The sequence below is a fragment of the Leptidea sinapis genome, chromosome 21 (assembly GCF_905404315.1).
Source record: "Leptidea sinapis chromosome 21, ilLepSina1.1, whole genome shotgun sequence".
Classification (NCBI taxonomy): Eukaryota; Metazoa; Arthropoda; class Insecta; order Lepidoptera; family Pieridae; genus Leptidea; species Leptidea sinapis.
Genome location: NC_066285.1, coordinates 5,028,501 through 5,056,205, shown reverse-complemented (window position 1 = coordinate 5,056,205; position 27,705 = coordinate 5,028,501). Strand labels below are relative to the sequence as shown.

General features: G+C 35.8%; 1 protein-coding gene across 7 annotated transcripts in view; it reads right to left on the bottom strand.

Moving 5' to 3' along the window:
• The window catches only part of LOC126970401 (trithorax group protein osa), a 144,574-nt gene that overhangs the window by 96,529 nt on the left and 20,340 nt on the right, over positions 1–27,705 (bottom strand). For 6 of the 7 annotated variants that reach the window (XM_050816223.1, XM_050816228.1, XM_050816227.1 and 3 more), the window contains exons 2-3: positions 24,300–24,452; positions 4,333–4,446 (exon numbers count right to left, since the gene is read on the bottom strand). In XM_050816223.1, the coding sequence (XP_050672180.1) occupies positions 4,333–4,446; positions 24,300–24,452 (267 nt within the window). The remainder of the gene's footprint in view (positions 1–4,332; positions 4,447–24,299; positions 24,453–27,705) is intronic. The other variant, XM_050816229.1, reaches the window with a different exon arrangement.

The window sequence follows — 27,705 nt, the reverse complement described above, 5'->3', positions numbered from 1 at the left end:
ATTTGATTAGCTCTCCATACCTAGTAGGCCCATTAAACCGAAACACCTAATGCTTCTAAGTTATTAATGTTTGCACAATGTACATTACTGCTTTAAGGCAAAAAAACGCGGCGACATGATACCAATCTAACCGGCATCCTGTGCAAGAAAGCCTCCCACTGGTACAAATACGCAGACGTGACCACTTGACTAGACGTTCAATTAATAGAAGTTAAGGAAAGAAAAATTGGATAAACAAATTGCATTAAGCAAATTATGACCCATAATTTTACTTAGGTAGGTACATATTGTTTTATAAAATATGTACTGCAGTGTTCGACGGACATTTAATATTAAAAGTAAAAAGTATGTTTACAAAAGGATAATAGTACCTTCACAGTACCACCTCTATTGTTTGTAAGCAGACAGCATAAGCAGTTCATAGAATAGATCAGGTTTTTAATCTCATCCCTGCGAAAATCGCTCCTAATGGGATTTCATTAGAACCTGTATTTCTGATGAATACACACACACACACACTCATCATTCATCATCAGCCGGAAGAAGTCCTCTTTTGGACAAAGGCTTCCCTCAACGATCGCCGCTGCCCTCATCCCACGTATTCCGGCTCTCTTGACCAGATCGTGGGTCCACCTTCTGGGGGGCGTACCAACACTGCGTCTTCCGGTGCGTGGGCGCCATTCGTGGACTTTTCTGCCCCACCGGCCATCTGTCCGTCGAACTATGTGCCCTGAACACGTGAACACCCACATACTCTTCAAAATCCACATCTAGAGCATATCAAAGGCATGGTCCCGAAGGTTGAAGTATCGGACGGAGCGGGTCACTGCAAGATTTAAATTTTTGGACCTTCCTGGCTGATAACGAGAATTTTCATTCATCTGAGTCAATGCGGAAAGAAGCTGGAGTCGCTCGAGCTGGTTTCGCATGACCCACAACAGTGATGAATTTTAGTAGCTTTCTATCTTGTAGTGGTGTGACATTTCCAAATACACATTCGTTTCTTTATGAATTTAAATGATACTGTCAGAAACTATCACAGAATTTTATCGTGTTGTTGACTTTTGTGATATGTGTATAATAATAAAAATAAAAGTTAATATAGAAACGTTACCGCCTATGAAATATATCGTTCATATAGATATGTTAGGGGAGGGTAATTTAAAAAAATTGCGCACATTCAGGCTAGGAGGAGTTTTAACGGCAGAACATAACAGTAAAGTTCATAACGAAAACGTTCCGTGGATTACTCGACCATCCCGTATACGGGAACTACAATTTTGTTAACGCCACAGATTTCCATATAAAATAACGTGTTGTGGCTTCATAAACGAACGAGGAAGTATTATTTGGGGTATGAATATGCAATGGCCGTACTATGTAAATGGGGCGAATAAAAATTACTCCAGTTATTAGCAATAAAAATCGTAAAAGTGAAAAAATAATAAGTCTATATAGTTATAATATTAATCAATGGTGATGGTTTTATTTATAATGGTTACGTACTTAAAACGTTAATTAAAATCTATTTAAGTAGACGTAACATTTTTCAAAGTATTTTTTTTTAACACAAAAATAAAAAGGTTTTACGTAATATGAGATAGATTATTTGAAGAGTTTTCTTGAAATACATCTACATATATTAAGTTATAAATGGAAATTCGTTATATTCGACAGTTGAAGAGAAAAAAATTGCCTGTCCTTAACGTGCCAAGAGTAAAGCACAACCTCAGATGCTTTGCGGCATCAGGCGTGTAATTAACTAATACCTATATGACATCGATTTTATAGGAAGTTGATTTAGTATGAGAGATGCCATGCTGGACTATGTTTTTGAAAAGTTTGTTTTTATTAAATTTTATAATACTCATTGTTTGACCGGCAGGCATGCCAAATTTTACTAAATTAGGTGCATAATTTTATGATTTTTTAACTATCCCACAGGAACTCTAATTTTCCGGGATCAAAAGACCGCTATCTAAGATGTTGGCCGGGGATATAAGGTACCACCATGCAATTTCATTTAAATCGGTCCATCAGTTTCAGAGATTTGCCCGTAAAACAGATAGAGAAACAAAATTAAAAAAAAACTGCAAATTTCCTATTTCTCTTCTTACATATCCCTGACACGGTTTTCAGTCTTTTGTCCTATGTACAGACTGTGGACGTTCCTGGAGGAATGTGGATCACTGGACAGTGCGGTTTTCAAGGAACTTTCTATAACATACGCAAACTCCACAGTTTTTTTATTATCTTCATTGAGCTATATTAAAAAAAAATGGGTACCAGTACCTAAAAGGCTGACAATGCTCTTGAGATTCCTCTGGTGTTGCAGGAGAATATCAATGGCGGTGATCACTTATCATCAGTTACCCATCAGGAAACGTCCGCTCGTTTGTCCTCCTCTTTCATAAAAGGAAAAAGATTGTTAAATAATTATAACCAACTTCATTTTCATGAAATAGGCATTTATTACCTAGTATTAGTGAAAGCTTTGAGGAATGTGCGAAGCTGACTTAAAACAACTTGTCGATTATTATATTATACAAATATTTTGGTCCCTACTAAGTATAACAATATACGAGGGTAGCACTGAAAATTTCGGGAATCAAGGAAGTGGCACAATATTACTATTTAAAAATGTATTTATTGCATTTCGAAGTATTCTCCACGAAATTTGACACATTTTTCCATACGATGGAACCAATCATTGAACCAACTATTCCATTCGGAAGTTGGGGTCTCCAAAATGGCCGTTTTGTAGGCGTCCACAGCTTCTTCAGGTGATGAAAATCTCTGACCAAGCAATTTATTCTTTATTTTAGGGAAAGTATAGAAATCATGTTTTCTTTTATTTTGTGCGCGGTGTAAGAACTCGCATTGTCGTGATGGAGGATGATGCGGCGGTTGCAGTTCTCTTTACGGAGTTCAGAAACGACCTGTGGCATACAAATGCTAGCATACCATTCTGCATTAACCGTTCTTTGTCCCACAAGAATAGCATCAACGTTTTCTTTGGTGACTGTAGTTTTTGGACGACCTTAACGGGGATCATCACTGAGCTTGACACGTCCACGTTGAAATTCAGCAAACCAGCGATAAATTGTGGTTATGGATGGGGCTTCATCACCAAATGCAGAAATCATCCGGTCAACACACTGTTTTTGTGTTAAACCACTTCGAAAATAAAAATAATAAATCATCGCTCTAGAATTTTCTCGAGTCAATTCCATTTTCTCAACGACAAAACAAGTTTGGCAAGACCTTGTGACAAGACCGAGAATCTTTTTTTAAATAAATAAATGGTATTCGATTTTTAAAACCAAGGAGTTTTCAATTAAAAAGAATTTAATATGACAGGAACAGTGGAAATATTCCATTCCCGAAAATTTTAGTGCAGCCTATGCAACAATTCTAAAGCCATAGCCTACTATTTTGAACATCAGAAAAAAATTGTATTTTCATTATTTACGTATTAAGGGTAGATGACTAGTCTCGTTACTGCTGATTTAAATAAGGCATCAGAATCATTGCGATTCTTTTGTTCAACATTTAGGCCAAAATTTATTTCTAAAAATCGTTCCATTTTTATTTTACCATCTGAAGTTTTTAAATGTTATGGTGGGAATGTCACAATAAAATTTCTTAATTGATCATCTTGTTTAGAAATTAGTATTTATTTGTAAAGTCTAAATAAATTATTTTCTATAAAGTATAATATAGAAAATAAAATAAATATTCAAAGCATTTCACTAAGGCCAAACACTTAATTAAAAAACCACTACCAGTTAAGACGAAATATGTGCCTACTTCTATGTTTGTAACATCCTTAGCTATGTTTGATGCAAATAAAGAAATTTGGCTTTGAAAAAAAAAGCGAAAATTTATTTTTATACCCTCCGAAACAGTTATATTGGCCGGAATTTCGCGGAATAAAATTAAATCCTAGGAAATTATAATCTATAATAACAAAAAAAACAGCCGTTTCCGCTCGCTTCGCTGGGCGAATTATTAAGGGAAGGAACGTTGAAATTCGAAAAAATAAAAAGAGCCATAAACCATCTAGGATAAATTTCGTATCGAATGGTGGTAGTGTCTTGTCGATACGATCAGTGGTTTAGGCGTGATTGAGCCTCAAACAAAGACCATTTTCATTATATATATATATATATATACTCCACATTATTTTCACACCAATCTCAAATTCACTGTAACACACAAAAAATCATCAAAACCCGTCCAGCCGTTTAGGAGGAGTTCCGTTACAGCAGACGCACAAAGTAAATATAGGTATATATTAAGATTAGGATCCTATCCGAAAGTAGGAGTTACCTGATGAGGCGGTGGCTGCGCGGCCGCGGCCAAGTGCGGCGGATGCTGAGCGTCCTGGTTGGGCGACAGCGAGCCGGGGCTGGGTGGCTGAGGAGAGCCACCGCGCTCGTATCCCTGGACAAGAACATCACACTGTATGTTGGTTACAACGGCAACCATTGGCGCATTTCATATTTAATGTTGCCGATCAGGTTTTAAAAGTTATACCTCTTTAGGCGCGTTGTGAAAAAATGATCAGAATCAAATTTTAAGATGTACTGTAACACAAAAGTAACAGGGTGAAAAGTTGGTTCCTAAAATTTTCTCACGTTTGCGACATTCCTATTTTTTTTTTTTTTTTTGGATTCTTCGTCCATTATTAGGATAGGCAAAGGGTTCAGGCCCGTACCTGCACCCGTAGTCGTTATTTAATAATTGTCAAAGCCATCGTTGCAAGATTTTTACTTTGTTAGACCAAAGAAGCATAACTTCTTGCGTACATTCACACATTTTTATTTTAAGTCTGAATATCTAGAATAGGTCCGGGATAAGCATACATATAGGTACTCTGGTACAGTTTTATAGACGGGTAATTGAAATGGAATATGTAATGATTCAGGTGCAAATAGGTTAATTTTAAATAATATTGAAGAAGCAAAACCTCGTTGTTTTGTTTGCGTGCGCCCCGTATCATAATAAGCCGTTTGTGATGCACACCTGCTGAAGGTCCCAAAGACCGAAACGTGCAATTGTATTTTGATATCTTTTAAGTTCGAATAACAATAAAAATCCGGCTAGATCTAAACATTCCTCATTTTTATATAGAAAAGGAAGTTAAAAGATCATTCGGGTCACCTGATGTGAAAATGCTCTTGAAACGAGGAATTACACTACTGTTGCCGATCTTTAAAATAAGTGTACTCTAGTAGGATACCAATAATTGCAGTTTGATACTCAGGTCTAGAAATTAGTTTGAAAAACGCATGCCGTGATATTACAATTGCATCGTGACCTATCAGGCGTATAACCTTGACGGTACTGGAGAAGCTGACGATTCAGATAAGTAGATCTTCAAAGTTTCTCTTAGTACCCACTGAATGATCTAATACGAACTATACTTTTGGTGATGAAATATTAACTAATAATTGAGATTGCGTATGGGAGTTTTATAGAGGCTATTTGTTTCCTTCTCCCCGCCAGCTGTCTCCCACTGCTAATGACATTCACGTCACATCGTCAAGAACCACCCTTAACAGAAGTTAACTGACAGTTTGCCAGTAAAAATTATTTGTTTAAGTAGGTTATATATAGGAGGTGTTCTCCCCTATAGGATCGTCGGGGGTCCTACAGTCAAATAAGGACCTTGCTCTGGGAATGATTGACATAAAAAAATTAAGTTGAAGCTACTAATAAAGCCTGTCTTCCACATACAGGACCTCCGTTTGCTACGGTCCTGACATACTACTTACATTAGCATCAACCCTTTATATAAGTTCTATTATTAAGTTAGTACTATTGACCTGTGTTTTTAAATTAGTTTGGGTAAAAGTAACATTTTTATTATTATTTTAGTTCACCCAAAAATGTGAAACTTCACTATTTTGTGTGTCATCCTTACGCAGTTCCAATAACTTACACGCGCTTTAATCCTTTAGAAAGTGGTTTATTTAAATGTGTAACACTCGCATGAATCAAAGAAAATACTATAGACCTGTCCACATTTTAGTTCATCCCCAATCCGAAATGGACTGGACGCCTAGGTCTATTTTTTCAATCACTGCATACAACATTCGCTCTATAGAGTCATTGTGCAATCAATCTGTGTTCATCCACTCCTACAATCTGCTATCTATTATACTGCTTAAGAATGTTTTATGTTAGTGCTAATGTCTGGATCTACAGTTGCATTAGGCTAGACCTAATGCTACAAAAAGTGTTATCAATTAGATCAAATCCATTTTCAATAACATAGAGAATACCTACTCAAACTATATTCCACGAAAATATTGATCCTAAGCGCATCACTAGTGTGAGGCTTCTATGGACAAGATGTCGGCTAAATGGGTACCAACAGCAAGCACCAGCGGTGTTAAGCAGTTATGTACAAACAATAAACGTGTTTCAGTTTAAAGCACGCTCACAATTACTTTTTCAAGAATCCTGAGCGGCACCGCATAGTAACGCCGCAGAGCGTATCACTTACATTCAGGTAAACGTCTGGCTGGTCTCTGTCACTTTTGCTAATAAAAAAATATAAAAAAACATTACTTAAAAGAAAACAGAGACACGTATTCATGATACGAGATTATACGAATGTATAACGCATAGTATTTTCTATGGAAGAAGAGGATACAAGAGCGTACGATTCACCGTGGTGTTAAGTGAAAACCGCCGCTACAATCTCTGGCAGAGGAATCACGTGTACACACTTTTTTAAGATAGATAAAATTGAACCGTATTGTGATAATAAATAGCAGATACTTGAGTTACTGCCACATAAAGCACAATCGTAACAAAGCACCCTCATCATTCGCAGAACTATGTAACCTGAGAGTATCATCACACACCCACACAAGCACAAACAGCCGTTAATACGCACACACGAGGGCGTGAGATGAAACAATAGAGCACACGTGCTCGTTAGAGGCACGATCGTCCTTGACCGTGCCTCCATTATGCACAACTACTTGCGAATAAGTGCACCGCGGCCGAACCACGAGCGATGCGTTTGTTTCTGTCCGCTATTAATAGAACATCCAACTAAAATACGTGGGGCGTTCAATAAAAGTGAGAATACATAATATGTTGCCGGTATTGTTTTATTAAATCTGTATTTGTAAACTGAATGTTTTAATTTTTAATAAATTAAAAAAACTCCATCCTAAACACCTAAAATTTCCTTCCTGTAATGCAGCGACCAGAGCTTCATGACCTTCCAATCTCTGTGCTTTCAAATAATCCTTCGAACGTGGAAATAGATAGAAGTAACTTGGGGCTAGGTCGTGTGAATACGGAGGATTCTCAAGCAATTCAAATTGAACATGGGCATAATTTTGATGGAACATATAACTTGCCGTTTCTCACGAATTTCGTTACGCAGCACTTTTGCATATAAAGAGTCCAAAACACGCTCCAACGAAAACATAAGACTTCCATTTCTAAAAAAAACACGATTTTCTAAGAAATTGTTTTTAAATCTAATAAATATTCCAGCTTCAACAGCCAGTATTTCCTTTTTTAATTCTCTTTATATAAGTATAATTATTCGTACTATAATTGAATGCCTTTCATACAATATAGTTCAACGTTACTGAGAGCGTCTCGTTTTAATTGGTTCTAATTTATCTTCTATTTTGGGAGTTGCACGGTATGCTATTATATTATGCATTTACGGCCGTTTTCAATAACCTATCTATCCTTAGTTACTTATCTTATCCTTATACTTATCCTTAGTAACTTAATAGAGGTAGACAAATCTATCCTTTTACGCTTACTTACATTTCAATAACATATGGACATAACTATGGATAGATAAGTTCTTGTCATTAAACGGTGATAACATATATCCGCAACTAGAGATTTTCTGTTATTGAAAACGGCTGTAAGCTGCTATAAACAAAAAAGTTGATTATTCATTCGTTTATTCAAAAGTTGAGTATTCAAAAGCATAAAATGTCAACATTACAGCAAATCATTTTATTTTATGCCTTCAAAACACAGACATGACAATGAATCAAGAACACAATAACTCGTACAGAACAAGGCGCAGTATAGCGAATTCTACACACATCTACGACTGGGCATAGCGCTTCATATAAAAGTCACGTACCAAATGAACCCTATGGGAATTCGTCTAGTGTCACATTATTTGTTTGGCCTACAATTCTCCGATTTACTACTGCTAGCGTGCGAAAGGTATATCTTTTGTTTTTATTAAATAACATGCTCGGAAGGACTCCTTACTTCAAACTCTTTATTCTCTCAATCGTATAGTTTGTTTTTTAAAAAACAAAAGCAGTATTTTAAATGCTTTCAATTAACTTCACCTGTATGTATATTTGTTTGTAACCGACACATTTAGGCACTTTCGACCCACTTTAAACGGCCAGATTACGTTCAAACTTCGTAAATTTATCTAGAACCGATGACAATACATTAATTTGATAAAATTATTCCATTTTTCAATGTGCAAAATAAGATTTTGGTTGATTTATATATTTTTTTCATCTATCTATCTATATAAGACAGGAATTGATAATAATTTTAAATTTCAAGCAGTGTTTTTAGTTTTTTTTTAATATTTTTATTCAATGTTCGCTTCTGCTCCCTTTATTGCTCTTAATAAACAGTTATCATTTTATCTAGTTTCGTCAAGTTATAAAATATCAGACGAACATTACGAACAAAACAATAGATTATTTTAATACCAACGATAGTTCGCGAAAATATTCCTTTGTAGATAACAAAGGTGAAAATTCCGGCAAGTTCACAACTCGTAAAAAGTTAGTAATATGCGAAGCCGTTCGCGTTCAGCAGCTGCCGACATTTGGCTTTTTGCCTCACGTGAAAATTGCTTACTAAACTTGGTGTATTTATCGAGGATGTTTACAAATACCAGCATAGTAAAGATGTCATACTGATATATGGTAAGCAGCAGTCCTTTTTTCAGATGAATCAACTTAGTGCTGTATAGCAATTAACAGGTTAATATTTTTAGTAAGTAATACCAAATTGCTGCCACGGTTTTTTACATAATATTTATATCAGTTACTTCTAAGCTTGTAGAATGATCATATTTGTTATATCACTGTATTTACAGTCGACTTATCGACCTTTTTAACAAATGCCAATATCTCTGATATAAGTATTTATGAACTGAACTATTACTGAACTTTTTTCTAGATTATTTTCAACGTGATAATGCGCTGTGAAATAGAGGTAATAAAGATTATTTGATTTTTCTTTCTTTTTCTTTCGATTTCTACAAAATAGTTTTAAAAAAAATGATGTGGTGTCGTGGGACACCAGGTAGGAACGATTTCCACGGATTTTTTCTTACGGTTTTACTTTCACATTTTTTTCAGTTCCCTAACCCCTATCCTAACCAAAATCCCTATCCCCTCCAAGCCTGCCGTAAGGAACTTCGTTCCAATAAATATAAAAAAGTGCGTTCGTGGGATTCCGTTCACGAACGAGGTTCCTAACGCTTTTCCATTAAATCCGAATGTGATTAGAACACAAATACTTCTTACCAAAAATTCATAATTAATATGGGAAGGGAACTGCCAATTACGTAATACAATGCCAATTACATTAACGAACTGCCCAAAGAGCTGCTAGAAATGTAGGTACATAAATACCACGAAAATCAAAACTCTCTATATAAGATACTTCCTGAAAAAAGAACATATTTTGAAGAAAAAAAATAATTGAAAATTAAAAATATATTGAATGGCTCTAGGTACCCAGATAAACACATGAGGTTTTCGTTGTACTTATTTCACAAAAATGTTATGTATTTGTTCTGTATTGGCCAATAAACAAAAAAAAATTAATATGGATATGATGCATGATACATGACCTAAGAATAATTTGAAGTTGTATGTATTCTTCAATGCTCAATGATAATGAAATAAAAAAAATTGTCCAAAAATTAAAAAAAAAATGTTAAGGGTGAACAGCCCTTATCACTAAGGGGTATGAAAAATAGATAGTAGCCGATTCTCAGACCTACTGAATATGCATATAAAATGTGGTAAAAATCAGTAAATCGTTTTGGAGGAGTAAGGTAACTAACACTGTGACACGAGAATTTTATATATAATCTTACTTTATTACCAACAATTTTGACACGAACATTTACACTATTTTTCCACTGCTTTAGATGCACATTAACTACACAATGGTTGAAATATGTAAATATGCGCTTAACGATTATATAGATGACGGACGGACTAACACTTTCACTGTTCGTGACATTATCTGGCTTTTCGTTCTACAGCAAGCCGCGTAAAAAAATGGCTCTGTCGTAAATCCTATTACTCCACAGCTGAATATCTAAATGATCGGACAGCCTGGGACTAGATTGTGATTATTTTATAGCGATAGAAATGACTGTACAATATTGTATAATTTGATTGAAAAGAGTGCAAAAAAAGAATGCTCGGAGAGTTTCTTGCACCGCCTCTTCTCTCTCAGAGCGCCATTTGTTTCCGAAGCGGTAGTAGTATCTACTATAATATTAGAAATGACATGAAAAAGAATTCTAAAGAAGTTCGTTCTGAAGTTTCTAAGGAATGTGGAGTTGAAATACTAAAATAGTTCCCAACAACTATTACGCCACACTCGGACATAAGTCCTGATGCTAGCCCCGCAATAGTATCGCGCACGATTCATTGCTAACAAATAATCTAGAAGACATTTCGATTCACGTTTAATTCATTCATTAGAACAGAGCGTCCTCGACACAGTTCCCGGCAGACTCATTGCATCAATCGCACAATGCTTTCACTCGCCAACTAGTTTCCGCGTCACGATTCAAGGCTAGACCATAGATAACGACTGATATTAACCACAACAGCATGACTCATTCGCATTTCACACTTCCCTATAACTGTACCGAGATTACATTGCTGTTGTAATAACAATACGCCGTAGATCTCTGCTACTGCCTTGCTTCCACTTTCTCCTCCAAGTTTAAGGATATGATAGTAATGTAAATGACCAACATTTTCTAGACAGATTTACCAGTGGGAGGCTCCTTTGCTCAGGATGCCGGCTAGATTATGGGTACCACAACGGCGCCTATTCCTGCCGTGAAGTAGTAATGTGTAAGAATATTGTGTTTCGGTCTGAAGGGCGCCGTAGCTAGTGAAAATACTAGGCAAATGAAACTTAACAGCTGAACGTCCCGCTCGTTTCGTCCCTTATTTTCATTAAAAAAAAGATTCATACACATATGTAGGGCGTTCAATAAAAATTTGGAGATGATGGTCCCTTCCATGTCAGGATCATAATGACGCGTCACTTCACGCAACATCCACAGAAATAATCTAGATAGTAATGTAACAGTTCCCAAAAGCTCAAAAAATATTGAGTCTCATTTTTTTTGTGCATCGGTAAGCATGCATGGAACCCAAAATGGCGGTATCGTTTTTCATCCGTAAGCATTCGTTTGAAATACAATGTTCAGGTGAAGTAGCAAAGATTTCGGCTTGGTACCTACCACTTCGGCTATAAAAAGCACTGTGGCACCACGATTACCAAAACAATTTTGTCAACTTTTTAAACCAATTGTTCAATAGCTACCATTGTTGGGCGAACCGAGCGAGGCCTGTCCATGGTGGATATTCTTTCACGTTAAATTTGGCGCACCAACATGACACCGTAACGTACAACGTATCCAGAACATCTTGAATAAGTTGTTCCGTACTGAAATAATTTAACCAACGATACTAGGTCCCTCGAAAAAATCAACAATATTCTAGGTGAGCACTAATCCGCTTAAAGAGAAACTTATACAAAGTTCAAGTAAGAGTGGCCTTCGGATGTTCTCACCGTAATTGGATACGTGTGTCTCATTTACGCGTAAGCTGATATTCCAATACGTTTAATTTTCGTATAAATGTATCCGATATCATTAGGTAAAACAATCGGGAATATTACAGATTTCTGTATACAATAAAATTATTTGTTATGTTTTCAAATTGATCACTTCTGGGATTAATACACAAATAAAAATTGAAAGCAAAATTTTGTGACCGATGCGGGACTCGAACCCACGACCTCTCGCGTTCCGTGCGATTGTTCACTCTCTCATTCATGAAGTTCATGAAGCCATAACCTGAGATTTGAACAAAGCATACAAGATTTTATGACGATACGTGTTATACTCGAACGGTTAGCACAGTTGGGAGAGCACTTGCACGGAAGGCAAGAGGTCTTGGGTTCGAGTCCCGCATCGTTCATAAAATTTTGTTTTCAATTTTTATTTGTGTAAAATAAAATTATAAATAAAATTTATGTGTATGTTTTATCAAAATAGCAACTTTTTACTTATTGCATACCAATGTTAACACAATATGGGAAGTACCCGAGAAGGTTTTACATTAAAACTGACCAAAGCTTGCAACCGAACCGGTTAAAGTGCAACGCAACTACATTGAGAACTTTATATTTGGTTTTGTTCTTTCTACCTTCAACTATTTACAAAGAATAATATAGCAATACTTTAACGTTTCCGAATGAAGTAATAAATACAGTTATAACCCTTAAATTAAAAAACCGGTTCCAACCAAGCCTTGCAAAATGAACAATCAATGATAGTGGTATTATAATTATTATACTATCAAAATAAATCAGCAAAGCCTCTAAGACTTATAGTCGAAGTATGTTGAAGTTTAAAGGCCTTTGTCCAGCAGTGGACGTCTTCCGGCTGATGTCAGTCGGCTAAGTCGAGTTAGTAAGTCTTTTGTGGGGCGATGTATATGCTTTTACAACAAGATCCCAGAAAATGTTCAAAACAAAAGTGTTACGTTATTCAAAAGAATTGTTAAAAAACGTTTGTGTGGTAAAGGTTACTATAACATAAATGACTTTCTTAATAATACCACAGATTGGGAATGGAGCGACCGCCCTCCGGCTATTAAATAATAAGTTTAATTGTACAATGTTACTTTGATTGTAAAACATATTTTTTATAAAAAAAAAGCCCGCTGAGTTTGTTGCGCCCATTCTTCTCAGGCCTGAGGCATTCATTTTGGAATGGGTGATAGTTTTTTTTCACTTTCAATAAGTGATTTCACATCCTATTTTGAATAAAAAAATTTGAATTTGATGACGATGATGTTGAAGTTAATAAATGGAATTATGGCAATTGGCACCTAATTACTACCGGAACTAATCTAAACCTAAGCGCTGGACATTACCAAAACAACGGAGATACATCGGTCACATTTATTAGGCATCCTCACATTCACGAATATATTATGATTGACAGCTGCGAGCTTCTTTTTTAGTCTTTATTGACGTCTTATGCAATACAAAACCAGTAAGAGATATGAGCCAATGAATTCTTAGATTTATATCATCTTTTCTTTTGGCATGTGTGGATGGATGTGGCATGGATACATAAAACTGCTTCCTTTACCTCTCTTCTTTATGTTTTGCAGCAACCTTAGCGGGAATTCATATTTAGATTTCACTTTGCTCATACAGTCTCTCTTTCGTTCTTTTTGTCAATAATAGTCGCTAATTATGAAAATAATATTTTTCGTTCCAAATCAAAAGCTGAGAACTGTCAACGAAGTACTCTAAAACTATCTACAGATCCCAGTAAACATCAAAATGGCATAAGCAACAAGTATCGGTAGCACAAAATTACATAACAAGCAACAACCCAACCTAGGTATGGTAGCCTGATTGTTCTGGATAATCTGTCTTGACCGCCACGGACCGCTGTTAGCGGGAATTTCACTAACAGAAAGCACATATTAATTCATATACAACAAAACATAGTCAGTTTGCCACGTAAAGGAAACGTGATTAAAGCCGCCGGCGGGAGCTCGAAATAATAAGATATGTGAGAACATAAAACAATTATAGTATCAAATATTCAATGAGATGAGAGATGATGAGTAATCTAGAAGCTAGGCAATGAGTTAATAATCCGTGTCACTGGAGTAGATTTCGATTGGGGTGATGTGGGGGGAAGTTCCCCGTGGGTTACACAAAACAAAAATTCCAACAAGTTCAGCTGAATAATAAAGTGAATCATAAAAGTTTTTCGTATTATGAAAACAGGAAATCGAGACAAACGCCTAGTTGAGTTTGGCCGTGTTTCAGAGTGGTTTTAGCCGAGGCATCCGCGTCAGTCGCGAACCAATCCATCAAAGGAGGGTGACTGGTTCGGGGGTGGTTACTCCCTTCACCCACATAAATATTGTGGGTAGGTGGAGTACAAACCCTTTGACCGAGTTCTGTTTACTTTCGTTTTCGCTCAGCTGACGGGGCCGCCACCCTACCACTACACTATTATTATGATAATTAGAGAGCCATTAGTTCTGTGTTCAACTAATTTCATACCCCGTTAATTCACTGCAATTGCGGTGCTAGAAACCTTGACATACAGTTCAATTAACGCAGTAAACACGGAAACTAAACAATCCTTACCCAATTATGTATACTGTAAACAATTAATAAATTGTAAACACAGCATTCTGTTGAGTCTTATTGTACTTGGAAGCCTGCCCAGATAACTGGAATCTCTTAGAATGTTGAATAAGCTAGGTATGAGTAGGTTAACCAGTGGCCAGGTATCCTTGAACGTTCTGGTTTATCGTAAAGAGTATACAAGATTGTAGAGTTCGGATGTGGCAGACAGGGCGTAGACGTGCATTATTAGGTGGGTGCCGGAAACACCCGCGGGTGGTAAGTGGGGGTGGGTGGGTGAGTGCGCGTATCGTACGTCATCACCTGAGGCGCGTCCTTGAAAACGTCGTCGCATTCATTGCACTTGCTGCGTCCCGGATTCACGCGATACTCTTACACAAGGTCCGCCACCCCTTGCCGAACCACCCACTCTGCCGCAAATCGCAACGTTAATTCGTGTTAGATACCGCTTTCCGAACCATCGACACATGGCTGTGGTCAGCAACTGAACAGAAACTCAGCATCCTGTGAGTTGTACGGTGATTAGGTAATGTAGGACCAAGATGCTGCGTTACCTGATGAGAAGTGATCACCGCCGCCGGTAATTGCCACATCAAAGGAAGTAGCCTAGGTAGCTAATAATGATGGGAGTTTACATGCTGCTGGAAGAAGTGAGTTTCTTAAATTGATGTTGAGCAAGTAACAACCACAAAAACTTTTTGAAGCCGAACTCAAAGCAACAAATATTTATGTGACATGACATAAGTCATAACCACTCTAATAATATTTGGGACTATGTTGATACTTAAGAGTTTTGTGTTGCTGCTATCACCTCCAGTTCCTATGGCGGGATGGCCAGATCATTTGTTACGTTATTTTTGCGGAGAATTATACAAGCACGACATTGGGCAGATTAATGCTACTCAATTTCCAGACGTAGGATTGTATGGCTCAAATTTTATTCTTTTTCCCCGACCCGCCAAGAATTTCTGCCGTTGCACCGTTGTGTTCCCGCAGTGCATGAGCCGCGATGTTCACTAATGTAACATACATAAAAGAAGCCTGCCCACATTTGACTTTAATCTGAATAGTAAATACATAGTCATATCGGCAATTTCTATAAACTTGGTACTGAACTTTTTTCGTTCCGTGCGAGCGCTCTTCCACTGAGGCAACCGTTCGAGTGACGTAACGTTCATTAATCTTGATATGTCTTGTTCAACTCTCAGGTTGATGAAGAAAATCCCTTGTAAACGCACTTTGGAGGAACACTGTCTTCTTTATTATTTTTCTTCATTTTATTCAAGTAGTAAAATATACATTCAAAATAATAATTCTGATAGCGTGATAACAGACGCTTAGCGCTGTGTCATTCAAGACAGTTTGAACCGAACTCAACCTCAGCAGCAATCTCTCGATCAGCCCGTGAGGTTTATTACCTCACATTGGAATGATAAATGCTTATTTATAACATCCATTCATTCACTTTGTCCTATAATTACATACTTAACTATACTGCCACAAACAGTGTATTTTCTGCCACAAAAAATTTAATTTCTTCCAATTAAATACATAAAAAATCTTACAAATAAACACAGCAAATTAATTATTATTCAGAATAAATTTAGAAGTAAACAGTTTTTTCTAATAAATATATGAGTAGGTACACAGTAACATTCATTTAATAATCTAAACTTTATTAATACTTACAATATTGGTGCAAATGGTCTTGCGGAGTTTGGCTAAGGAATCAGCAAATATGTCAATATGTTCGCTATAAGAATTAAAATTTTTACATAACCGTGCGACTGGGGATTTGCCACCAAGGATCGTTCGAAAAAGTGGAAAGGACAAAGGCTTAGGTACTTGGAATTCAGACTGAAACTCTTAGGCTAAATTTATTTAGCAATTTGGGGCAGTCAATAAAGCCGTTCAATAGTTTGAGTTAACAGAAGATCCGTTTATATCCAATGCGGTCATTTCGTAGAAGGCCAACCTTTCTGTGTAAGAAGGAATTTTCTTGCCTTTAACGCCGGTTTTCAGTACCGACTGTAAGCGACATGCCACAGAATCGTTAATCGTTTCTGAATACGTTCCAGTCTTAGGATATGAGTGAGGACGTTAGACAACTGAACCATACTCCAAGATATTCCAAAAAAGGAGCTTTTAAATATTTAGACTTTTAAAAGTTATAGTGTTACGTACATACCCGAGCACTTTACAAGCACGTTTTACTATGTTTACTATTTGGGGAAGAAAAGTCATTTTTTCATCGACAGTCACACCAAGATCCACCAAGATCCTAAATAAATTGTAAGGCTGGTTTGGATCAACTAACGTTTAAGTACCGGTTAAAATAAAATGTGTTGCATCATTTGACAATTTTTAGACGTCAATATAATTTTAACTGTTTACCGTAACAAGTCAATCTTCGCCGTTTACAGCAATTGTTAATGTTAAACATCGACCTGTCACAAGATTCAAATAAATATTCGATATGAACTTGATATCCTACGATCCAATTGCTCGATTCTGTAGTGCTGTACATCTGTTTTTTTGATAAAACTAAATTTAAATGGCCCTTTTTAACTCGCAACCATGGTTTATCAAAAATTGGAAATATAATATAATATAAAAATAATAAGAATCAATTTTGTATTAAGATTTTAACAAAACAGGTGACTAAATAATCAACAATAATAGTATACCTTTTACACCTTTTTTACTTGTAGAAACGATAATGTTGCAGCTGACTGAGAGCTGGAAACCATAATTTTTACAATTGCTTACATAATTTCAATGAAACTGCCCGTAAAGTTTTATGTCACTTTTTAACTTTAACTATGCCAAGGAATACGATGGTGCAACACATTCCGCAATCTAGGTTATAGTCAGCGTTACTGTTATCGTTAAATTTGAGCTTAACTATAACAGCTAATATGGTGCATACCAGCCTTAGGGAGTTAGCTGACATACAACAACAGATTATAAAAACAAACATTGCTTATTTCAAATTGGCCACATGCAAATTAAAAAAGAGCCCAAAAGAGATTTACGTCTGAAAGTTCGACTCATGCTTGACCGGGACTTCGAAGATAATATATATATAAGAGATCACCACGTATATAGTCACTCATCACGATATCTCTGGAACCATTAGAGCTAAAGACATGAAATTTGGTAGGAATATTCTTTTCACCAAGTAGAGGTCAGCTAAGAACGGATTTTCCAAAATTCCATCCGCAAGAGTTAATTTTATTATGAACAGAACAACGTCTGTCGGGTCAGCTAGTAATATAATATAATAGTCTAGACTAATAGTTACATATGATGTAAGCTTACCACGATTAGAGTTTTAATAGTTTAACATATTTATCGACCAAAAAAGTTATACATAAAATATCTCAAAATTGACCAGGGACACCTCGTAACCTGAATAGAAAGCGCCTGAACTCAGGACATGTTTTTAATAAACATGAATTTTTTACTAAAATACCATTAATTTGGACGACTTTCTCCAAGCTTAAACCGTATAAATCTGATCAGTCTGGTCGATGTTTGCGATATAATCACATGCAATCAATATTATCTTGAGCAGCAATATCAACTCGATCTCCAATCCGCAAAGCATCGAGGATGACAATCTGACTGGATGACAGGTGCTAATCTTCTAAAGTTGCACCTTTGTTGTACAATATATTTTGTTCACTTTGAAAATGGTTATTAACAAAATAATAAAAAACATATATATATATAAAAATGAATTGATGTTCGTTAGTCTCGCTAAAACTCGAGAACGCCTGAACCGATTTGGCTAATTTTGGTCTTGAATTATTTGTGGAAGTCCAGGGAAGGTTTAAAAGGCTAATAAATATGAAAGTGTTCGGAATTAAATAAAAACAACAATTTTGTTTTTCCTTTGATGTGTCCATACATAATTTCTATGAGAGAATTTATTGACACACGGTTTGAGAGTTCTGCTGTGAAACAATTTCATTACGACAGCAGGGTGCATATTTTACGAAGTAATTCTTGATGTTATGATATTTTATTGACAAATTCATATAAAAACATTATTTTATTTATTATATACAGAACAACGTCAGTCGGGTCATCTATAGTCCAATATATAAAATTCTCGTGTCATGGTGTTAAACTTTGAACTCCTCCGAAACGGCTTGACCGATTCTCATGAAATTTTGAGTGCAGGTAGGTGTGAGAATCGGACAATATCTATTTTTCATCCCCCTAAATCTTAAAGGTGGTCCGCACAATTTTTTTTAATTTTTTTGACATTTTTTTTTTAATTTGTTTGATTATGAGTCAGCATTAAATACATACATACAACTTCAAATTTTCACCCATCTACGATCAACAGCTACTTTTGTATCGCGATTTTAATATCGGTAATACAACGGTTTCAAAACTTTACTTACAAGCCTGATGGCTGGTAAGTAAAGTTTTGAAAGTAACGAAAAAGTCTGTATAATATATATAACTTGAGTAGTTTTGACATTCAGTTATTTCATATTCTATTTTGTATAAAAATATTAGAATTTCTTCTGTATTTAAGTTTTTCAAATTACAACAGTTTCATGTTATCCAATTGCCATTAAATATTGATAAGATAATGAAGATAATTATATTACTTTCAAATATTTACTAATTAGTGATAACGTCTATTAATATAATTTTATAACGGAACATGCCTGTGGCAGCAGTTGCTTTATAACAGTGACGAATAAACGATAATATGACCCCCTGAACACATCACACTGTGTCCTTTGTCCTGAAAGTATAAGGCTAGTCAACAAGTTCAATAACGTGTTAAATCTTCATAAAACTACTAAAAGTATGAGCGACATAAAAAAATACGTATCATAAAATCAAAAATTACTTCGTAAAATATGCACCCTGCTGTCGTAAGAAAATTGTTTCACAGCAGAACTGTCAATCCGTGCGTCAATAAATTCTCTCATAGAAATTATTTAGGAACACATCAAAGGAAAAACAATTTTTTTTAATTTACTTCAGCAGCATTCTCCTATTTATTCACCTTTTAAACCTTCTCTGGACTTCCACGAACAATTCAAGACCAAAATTAGCCAAATCGGTAGAGCCGTTCTCGAGTTTTAGCGAGACTAACGAACAGCAATTCATTTTTATATATATAGATAATCAAATTTGTACACTTAATATTTATATATATATTTATTGTTTCAGAAAGAAACAATTGCCGTAATAAGGGAGACTTAAAAAACATAATAAGCGACAATTTGTACGTGGAAAGGTCAGCGTAAGAAAATAGATGAATGATGGTGGGGTATTACAGTCAATAGTATGTACTTTAAGACGTTTAGCCAGAGGGCACGGTTTCTAAACGACCTTGCGCGTTGTCAGAATTTCCCAACGTTGATTTCTAGACGAGTTCGCTCCAAGAGCCCTGCTTCAAACGTACCTCTAGCTTCGTTGCACAACGAGCTTACGTCAGCGAAGGCGTAGAGCGGCTTACGTCATTCGTGCGCACCGGAGCGGGCAATAGAAGAGCTTAACTTGAAAGCGGTACGGGCGATATTCCCTTGGAGCGATCGTGAAGTACGATATAACATTTATGTTCACGTGAGTGGATGAGGCGACGCGACGCCGCCGGCTCAACGGTTCTAAGAAACGTTCGAGGCTCTCTAGTTTCGACTTGAACATGAATCGTGCAATGTGACGATGAAGCATCTCCTTTTGAACGGAAGAATGTAAGGAGCTCATTTTATATTCGACTACATTTCAAAGATCATTACACAGCTTGCATTTAATATTCATATGTAATAATTATTATTCAACAACAACTTTTTAAAAATAGGTATTGTATTCTATATCATGGTATATGCTTTATAGCAACATGTAATGTGATTAAAATATATAGAGAGACAACCGTGTTATTCAATTGTTGGCAGCAGAACATTCCATTGAAGTTCAAAAGTAGAAGATAATGTACTACGACAGACGTTGTTCTTGTACATAATAAATAAACGACTGTTTTTTATGAATTTGTCCATAATTTTTCATAACATAAGAATTAGTTCGTAAAATATGCTCCCTATTGTTATAATGAATCTGTTTCATACCGGAATTCTCCAACCGTGCGTCAATCAATTATTTCACAGAAAATAATATGTCCATACAAATCATATAGCAGAAATAAAAACAATTATGGGTCGCAAATCTAAATAAAAACTATCCTCCTATCTCTCAAGTTCGACCAAACTGCACTCCATGAAGCAACCCCTATAAAAATCCGTTTATTAGTTTAGGAGTCCATCGCGGACAAACGTGTCACGTAATTAATATATATTAAGATTAATTTCAATTAATACAATATATTATATTAAAAAAACGATATCAATATCAAAAATATGCTCTATCTTAACATAACCTACCTCAACTTTGATTTGCTTATTATCTAAGATCTAATCACCTTTTTTTTTTATTATTATTGTCAATTCCTTTACTCATGGCCAAGCTCGAGTGCATTTATGTTCTATTTCAACCGAACCTGCCTTTAGTTTTGGGCCTTACAATTAGCTAAAATATTTAATATTTGTGTTGACATGGGTCTTCCCCAACCTGATGAAACTAAGTAGAATAATTATACCACCGAGAATATCAACACTTACCTATAGCGATTCTACCAGTGTTTAGTAAAATCTTTGAAAAACTAATACTAAATCAATTGCTTTCACACTTTACGGTAAATAATCTACTACACCCCAAGCAATTTGATTTTACATGGGGAAAGTCAACCCTGGATGCTGGAATGGCACTTGTTAAACATGTTTTTGACTCTTGGGAGGACTCCCATGATGCAGTAGCTATTTTCTGTGACCTTTCTACGGCTTTTTATTGCGTGGAAATAAATTTATTTCTATCTTTAATCTAGATTCTGTTACATTGTTAAAAACAAGCTAATCAACCGACGAATCATTCTTAAAAACACAAATTCCCGGACAAATAATTATAAATTATTTCTCTGCGTACATTTTTTCACAAACATTCTTGGAAATTTGAGCATAATTTTAACAACCTTCTCTGAGATAAATAGAAATTGAAGTACTGGCCAAATAAATCCATATCTGTGGTAGTTTTGCGGCCCAACTATATAGTAATTACATAGTAAACTCATATCTGTTATGTAACTTAAAAATGGAACGATCTTTAACTCCGAAACATGGTAACCAAGGAATTAACTTATCAAACGTTTTATTTAAATTTCGAACAGGCTTGCAAATACAAAGATGTATATTGAAAAGAAATAAAAACAAATTAATACTTTTAACGCGGGAAAAATTACTATTGTTTCGCCATTGACTTTTTAAAAGAAGTATTTGACAAAATGGGTTCAAGTGAAGAACTTACTTTAACGACACCTGAAATTCAAGAGGCGACACGAGCCGTATTATTTTAATTTCAGCGCATTATTTGTGAAAAGTACTGTATAAAACTTGGCAACAACTAGGAATTGGTGGAATGGCTATGAAAGATAGACTAGGCAATGAAAATGTGGGCCGAGCCAAAGCCGAAGAAGATTCTTCCATCAATGCCTCTTTTGGCCGCTGCAATAATTTACTATTTATATTGTACTAGCTGATCCGGCAAACGTTGTTTTGCCATATAAATTGTATTGATCTTGTGCTTGCTAGTTGATAAGAGATGGCGCTAGTTGTATTCATTAGACACAATCACACTTCTTTTGTATTTTGTATAATTCACACTATAGCTTTATAAATTATAGCCTATATGTTATTCTGGTGTGTTAGCTATATTTTTGTAAAGTTTCATCAAAATCTATTCAGTAGATTTTGCGTTAAAGAAGTTCAAACATACATCCAGACATACAAACTTTCACATTTATAATATTAGTAGGATAGTACATAAATAGGACAAGCAATTGTTAGGTATGTCATTAAAAAAAGGCAGCAAATGTAATTAGGTTATGATAAATTCATAAAATGCAACTGTTTAATTCGAAAATACTTGATACATTTTATGAATTGAAACATTTATTGAGCAGCAATCAATGTCGATTCAATTCTGCCCGGTTGATTCATACCTATGATATACAAAGATTTTTAAATGTTATTTAGAATTAAGTACCAATAAAACAAATTAATTCTGACGATTCCGCCATAGATTTACAAGTTTTATAAGTTTGTCAATTAATTCATTCGTATCACGAATTACCCAGATGGATATAAAAATCGTAAAACTATTTATCAATGTAAAGCTGAGTCAATTTATATGAAAGATAAAATCATAACCGCTTCCGATTATCTATGAGTAAGATAAATAAGAACCTCACTAGCTAAAGGATTTTGAAGAAAACGGTACTTTTTTAAGTATCGGGTGAACATAAGCGCAATCTGTCATCATTTTTAGACCAAGCCTGGAGAATTTGAATAGATGGACAAGGATTTGCGCCAACGCCTGGCGCACATGTCCGAGGGGATAGGATAGGGGAAATACCATCGGGTTCGCTAGATCGATATACAAGGCCCATTTTTACGCAGCGCTTAGCTGGAAACCTAACTTAGCCACTAGCACAGATAAGTCACACCGCGGAATAAATACCCGGTGAAATACCTAATTAACCGTAAAAAAATCGATTCGTATATCTTAATACACATAAATTACGTGTCACGTTGTTTGTCTGCGATGGACTCAACTAAAGAACGGATTTTAATGGGGATTACTTCATGGATCGCAGTGTAGTTGTAGTCAACTTGAGAGATAGGATAGTTTTTATTTCGATTTGGGATCCATAATTATTTTTATTTACAACTAGCTGAGCCGACCGACGTTGTTCTGTATATAATAGATAAAATAATGTTTTTATATGAATTTGTCAACAATATTTCATAACATCAATAATTACTTCGTAAAATATGCACCCTGCTGTCGTAATGAAATTGTTTCACAGCAGAACTGTCAAACCCTGCGTCAATAAATTCTCTCATAGAAATTATGTATGGACACATCAAAGGAAAAACAAGTTTGTTGTTTTTATATAATTTAGCAGCATTTTCCTATTTATTCGCCTTTTAAACCTTCTCTGGACTTCCACAAATAATTCAAGACCAAAATTAGCCAAATCGGTCCAGCCGAGTTTTAGCGAGAGTAACGAACAGCAATTCATTTTTATATATATAGATATTTGTTCTGTATGGACATATTTTCTATGAGAGAATTTAGTGACGCAAGGTTTGACAATTCTGCTGTGAAACATTTTATTATAACAACAGGGAGCATTTTTTACGAAAAAATTCTTGATATTTTGAAATATTACTGGCAAATTCCTATAAAACAGTATTTTTTGTATTATCTACAGAACAACGTCTGTCGGGTCAGCTAGTATATTATATATGTCATACTCATGATTCATTAATTAACACTTAATCAAAACTAAGTAAAAACAGGAGTGTTCCGAAGAGCTGTTTAACCTGATTCCTGCCGCCGAATCCACCTTCGCACGACACGCCACAAGTTAGGATATCATCCTCACCATCTGGATGTGTGGCGGTCCTCCATAGTGCGGTTTTCAAGGAGCTTTCTTCCACGTACTACAAAGCTGTGGAATGAGCTTCCTTGTGCGGTGTTTCCGGGACGATACGACATGGGTACCTTCAAAAAAAGCGCGTACACCTTCCTTAAAGGCCGGCAACGTTCCTGTGATTCCTCTGGTGTTGCAAGAGAATGTGGGCGGCGGTGATCACTTAACAACAGGTGACCCGTACCCTCGCTTGTCCTCCTATTCCATAAAAAAAAATGATACAATAAAATGGAGTAGTTACCTGATGGGGGGAGAACGGCGGTCTCGAGTTGGGAGCGCCTGGCGGTGGTGCGTACCGCGGCTGGTACGACCCCGGAGGTCCGTAGGCACCCGGGGGCTGCTGAGGACCACCAGGCGCACCCGCACCATACGGGGGCCCGTAGCCTCGTGGTGGCTGAAAAGTGCGTACAACATTAACGTACATTCTATTAACATAATATACTCTTGACCTAAAAAGAACATTCCTAATAGATTCCAGCCAAATACCCAAGCAAACCCTAGGCTAAGAACCCCAAGGAAAACTCAGAAGTGGACCAGAATAGAACTGGCTGTTAATTTAGAATGATGAAGGGATGGATTTAAAACAAAACAAAAGATTTCCTTAAAGATAATCTTGTATTAATGCTCTTTGAAAAGCTTACTAAGGCCGAAGTCGCGATTCGGGCTTAGGCCTTATACAAGAAGGGCGCGACTGTACCGTCGGCCCGGAAATAGTGAAAGGCTCAGGTGCATTCAGGAAGTTCATCCATACAGCGGCTCAACAGATATGGAACGGGCGGGTATTATGAAGAACAGGCGAACTGAGCTCGTTTTTGTAAATGGAAACATGAACGCTGAAAATTACGTTGAGGATATTCTCAGACCTTATGTCCATCCATTTGCACAAACCTTTGGCTCCGATTTTACGTTTATACATGACAATGCGCGTTCACATACAGCTCGGCGAACCAGTCAATACTTAGCAACGGAGAACGTCCGGGTATTGCCCTGGTCTGCACAATGAGCGGACCTCAACCCCATCGAGCACGCATGGGACATGCTCCAGAGACGTGTTTTGAAGGACTTGGACGGAGTGACAACAACCCAAAAGCTGAAGGATTCGCTACAATTCCATTGGGAGCGAATAACGCAAGATGACATAAACAGTCTCATTAATTCAATGAATAATCGTTGCCGACAAGTTATGAATAGAAGAGGAGGCCATACTTTGTATTAAATTATCCTATCCTTTCACAATAAATTCATTTCCTTTACAAATTTCATTTTGTTAAAAAACATTTTTAGTTGCTTTATGTACCTTAGTTTCTGCAGTATATTCTAATATTGTTAATTTCTGTTATAAAAAGAACTTATAAAGTCAACAGCTGTTATTTTTACATCATAGGACCCTAAAAATATTATTTTAAAAATAAAATACAACGTTATTATGTGAAAAACCATCCTAAAATTTAAATAAGTACATGTTGCTTAGATTTTTTTGATGTGTGTATATTCATAATTATTACAAGTCACACAGACGGACACGGACCGTGAAATGAGCCTGGATATTTTCTTAACGACAACAACTAAGTTTAAATTGAACCTTCCGTATTTGCCACACGTGTAATTTATCCACAACTTGTCCTGCAAAAGATCACTAAGTGAGATAGCTTAACGCAAACTGAGATAGTTTTCAAAACTTAAAAATAGCCATGTTCGATTTAATACCGCCGATTTGTAAAGATGTTTCTGTTATCAAGCAACACTTTATTCTAAACATGATATCACAAACTTCAATATCATTTTTGAAGACCTATCCATAGATACACGTATGGGTTTAATGAGAAAAAATTTTCGAGTTTCGGTTCTAATAGATGGGAAAGCCCCAAATTTTTTTTTACTATTTTTGAGTGAAAAATCTTAGTCCGGTTCACAGAATACATCTACTTACCTTACTTATTTCAACAGCATAATTGTTTCGAAAAAAAGTGGCTGTGACATACGGACGGACAGACAGACATGACGAATCTATAAGGGTTCCTTTTTTTCAATTTTTCTACAGAACCCTAAAAACTCTTCTACTATAAACTTCATCACTCATAATGTTTCTTCAGCAATGACTTATTTAAATAAAATATAAAACTACCTACTATCGCCATCGCACAACAATCCAGATCCGTATTCATAAGACGAAATGATACAAAATCACCAACAACCCTACCAAGTAGGTGAAACTTGATTTCCAAAGAAAATGAGTTCACCGAAAACCCCTCAACCAAATAGACAAATAGCTTTATGACGACTTCATTGAATATTCATGCTCAAATATCCGACGGCACGGTTTGTTTACTGCATAAACTTCATCGTATTTTATATTCGAGTACAAGTGGCGGCCCACGCGTTCACGTTTTATTTTAGGAAACTTTTCATGAATATGGGCCTTTGTTTAAATAAACAATCACATACACCGTACATACGTGATATCATACAATGGCGAATTATACATTAATGTATTACCGTGTATTAATTAAATAAAAAATCCATAATTTATGCTACAATGTATACAAATATACTCTCTCTTTTTTTATGACAATAAGGGACGAGACGAGCAGCACGTTCAGCTGATAGTAATTGATACGCCCTGCCCATTACAATGCAGTACCGCTCAGGATTCTTGAGAAACAGAAAAATTCTGAGCGGCACTACAATTGCGCTCGTCACCTTGAGACATAAGATGTTATGCATTATTTGCCCAGTAATTTCACTAGCTACGGCGCCCTTAAGACCGAAGCACACTAATGCTTACACATTACGGCTTCACGGCAGAAATAGTTTCCGTCGAGTAGCCCATAATCTAGCCGGCATCCTGTGCAAAGGAGCCGTCAAAAACTCTCTGTAATTACATTTTCTTTTGTGATAAATATAAAATAACATTAGTCACTGAATGAGAGATAGGCCATGATGACTTTTATAGTGTCCGCGATTTCATCCCCATAAATTAATATTGTTGTTGTTTTGAAATATATTGTATGTCCTTTCATACTATAATGTACATAGAATTTATGTAATGCAAAATTATTTATATACACCACACCATCTTAATCATAAACATAAAAATAAATTTTAAAAAATTTTGAAAAATCAAAAACTAATTAATTGGTTGTTATAATATCAAAACATAAAACGTCATCATAGCGTAAATTATAGATTTATATATATATATATATATTTTTTTTTTTGACCGCACAGGCTTAGGTCTAATTGGGCTGCCAGTTGCAATTGCAACCAACCTTAAGTTTTAGTCTAATGCTTTGGTCTATAAATTATGGTGTAAATGGTGTTCACTTTTTTAAGTCTCTAAATAAAAAAAAAATATTGCGTTTGTAACCCTATGTTAATTCTACACATTTCTAATCCCTTCTTTTGGATTGCGTTGGTAGCGCTAAAGTAATTTGTTTTCATTATTCCATAGTGTTATGATGGCTTGTGCGTTACTACGTGCGTTAATACAATGGAGTCGCGGTTTTCCCTGATGTAGGTTATTACAATATCTTATATCTTTAAACGAGCAATTCTTGTATATATATATAATATCTGAATCTCGGAAACGGCTCCAACGATTTTCATAAAATTAAGTATGCAGGAAATTAAGATTTCGGGGGTGATAA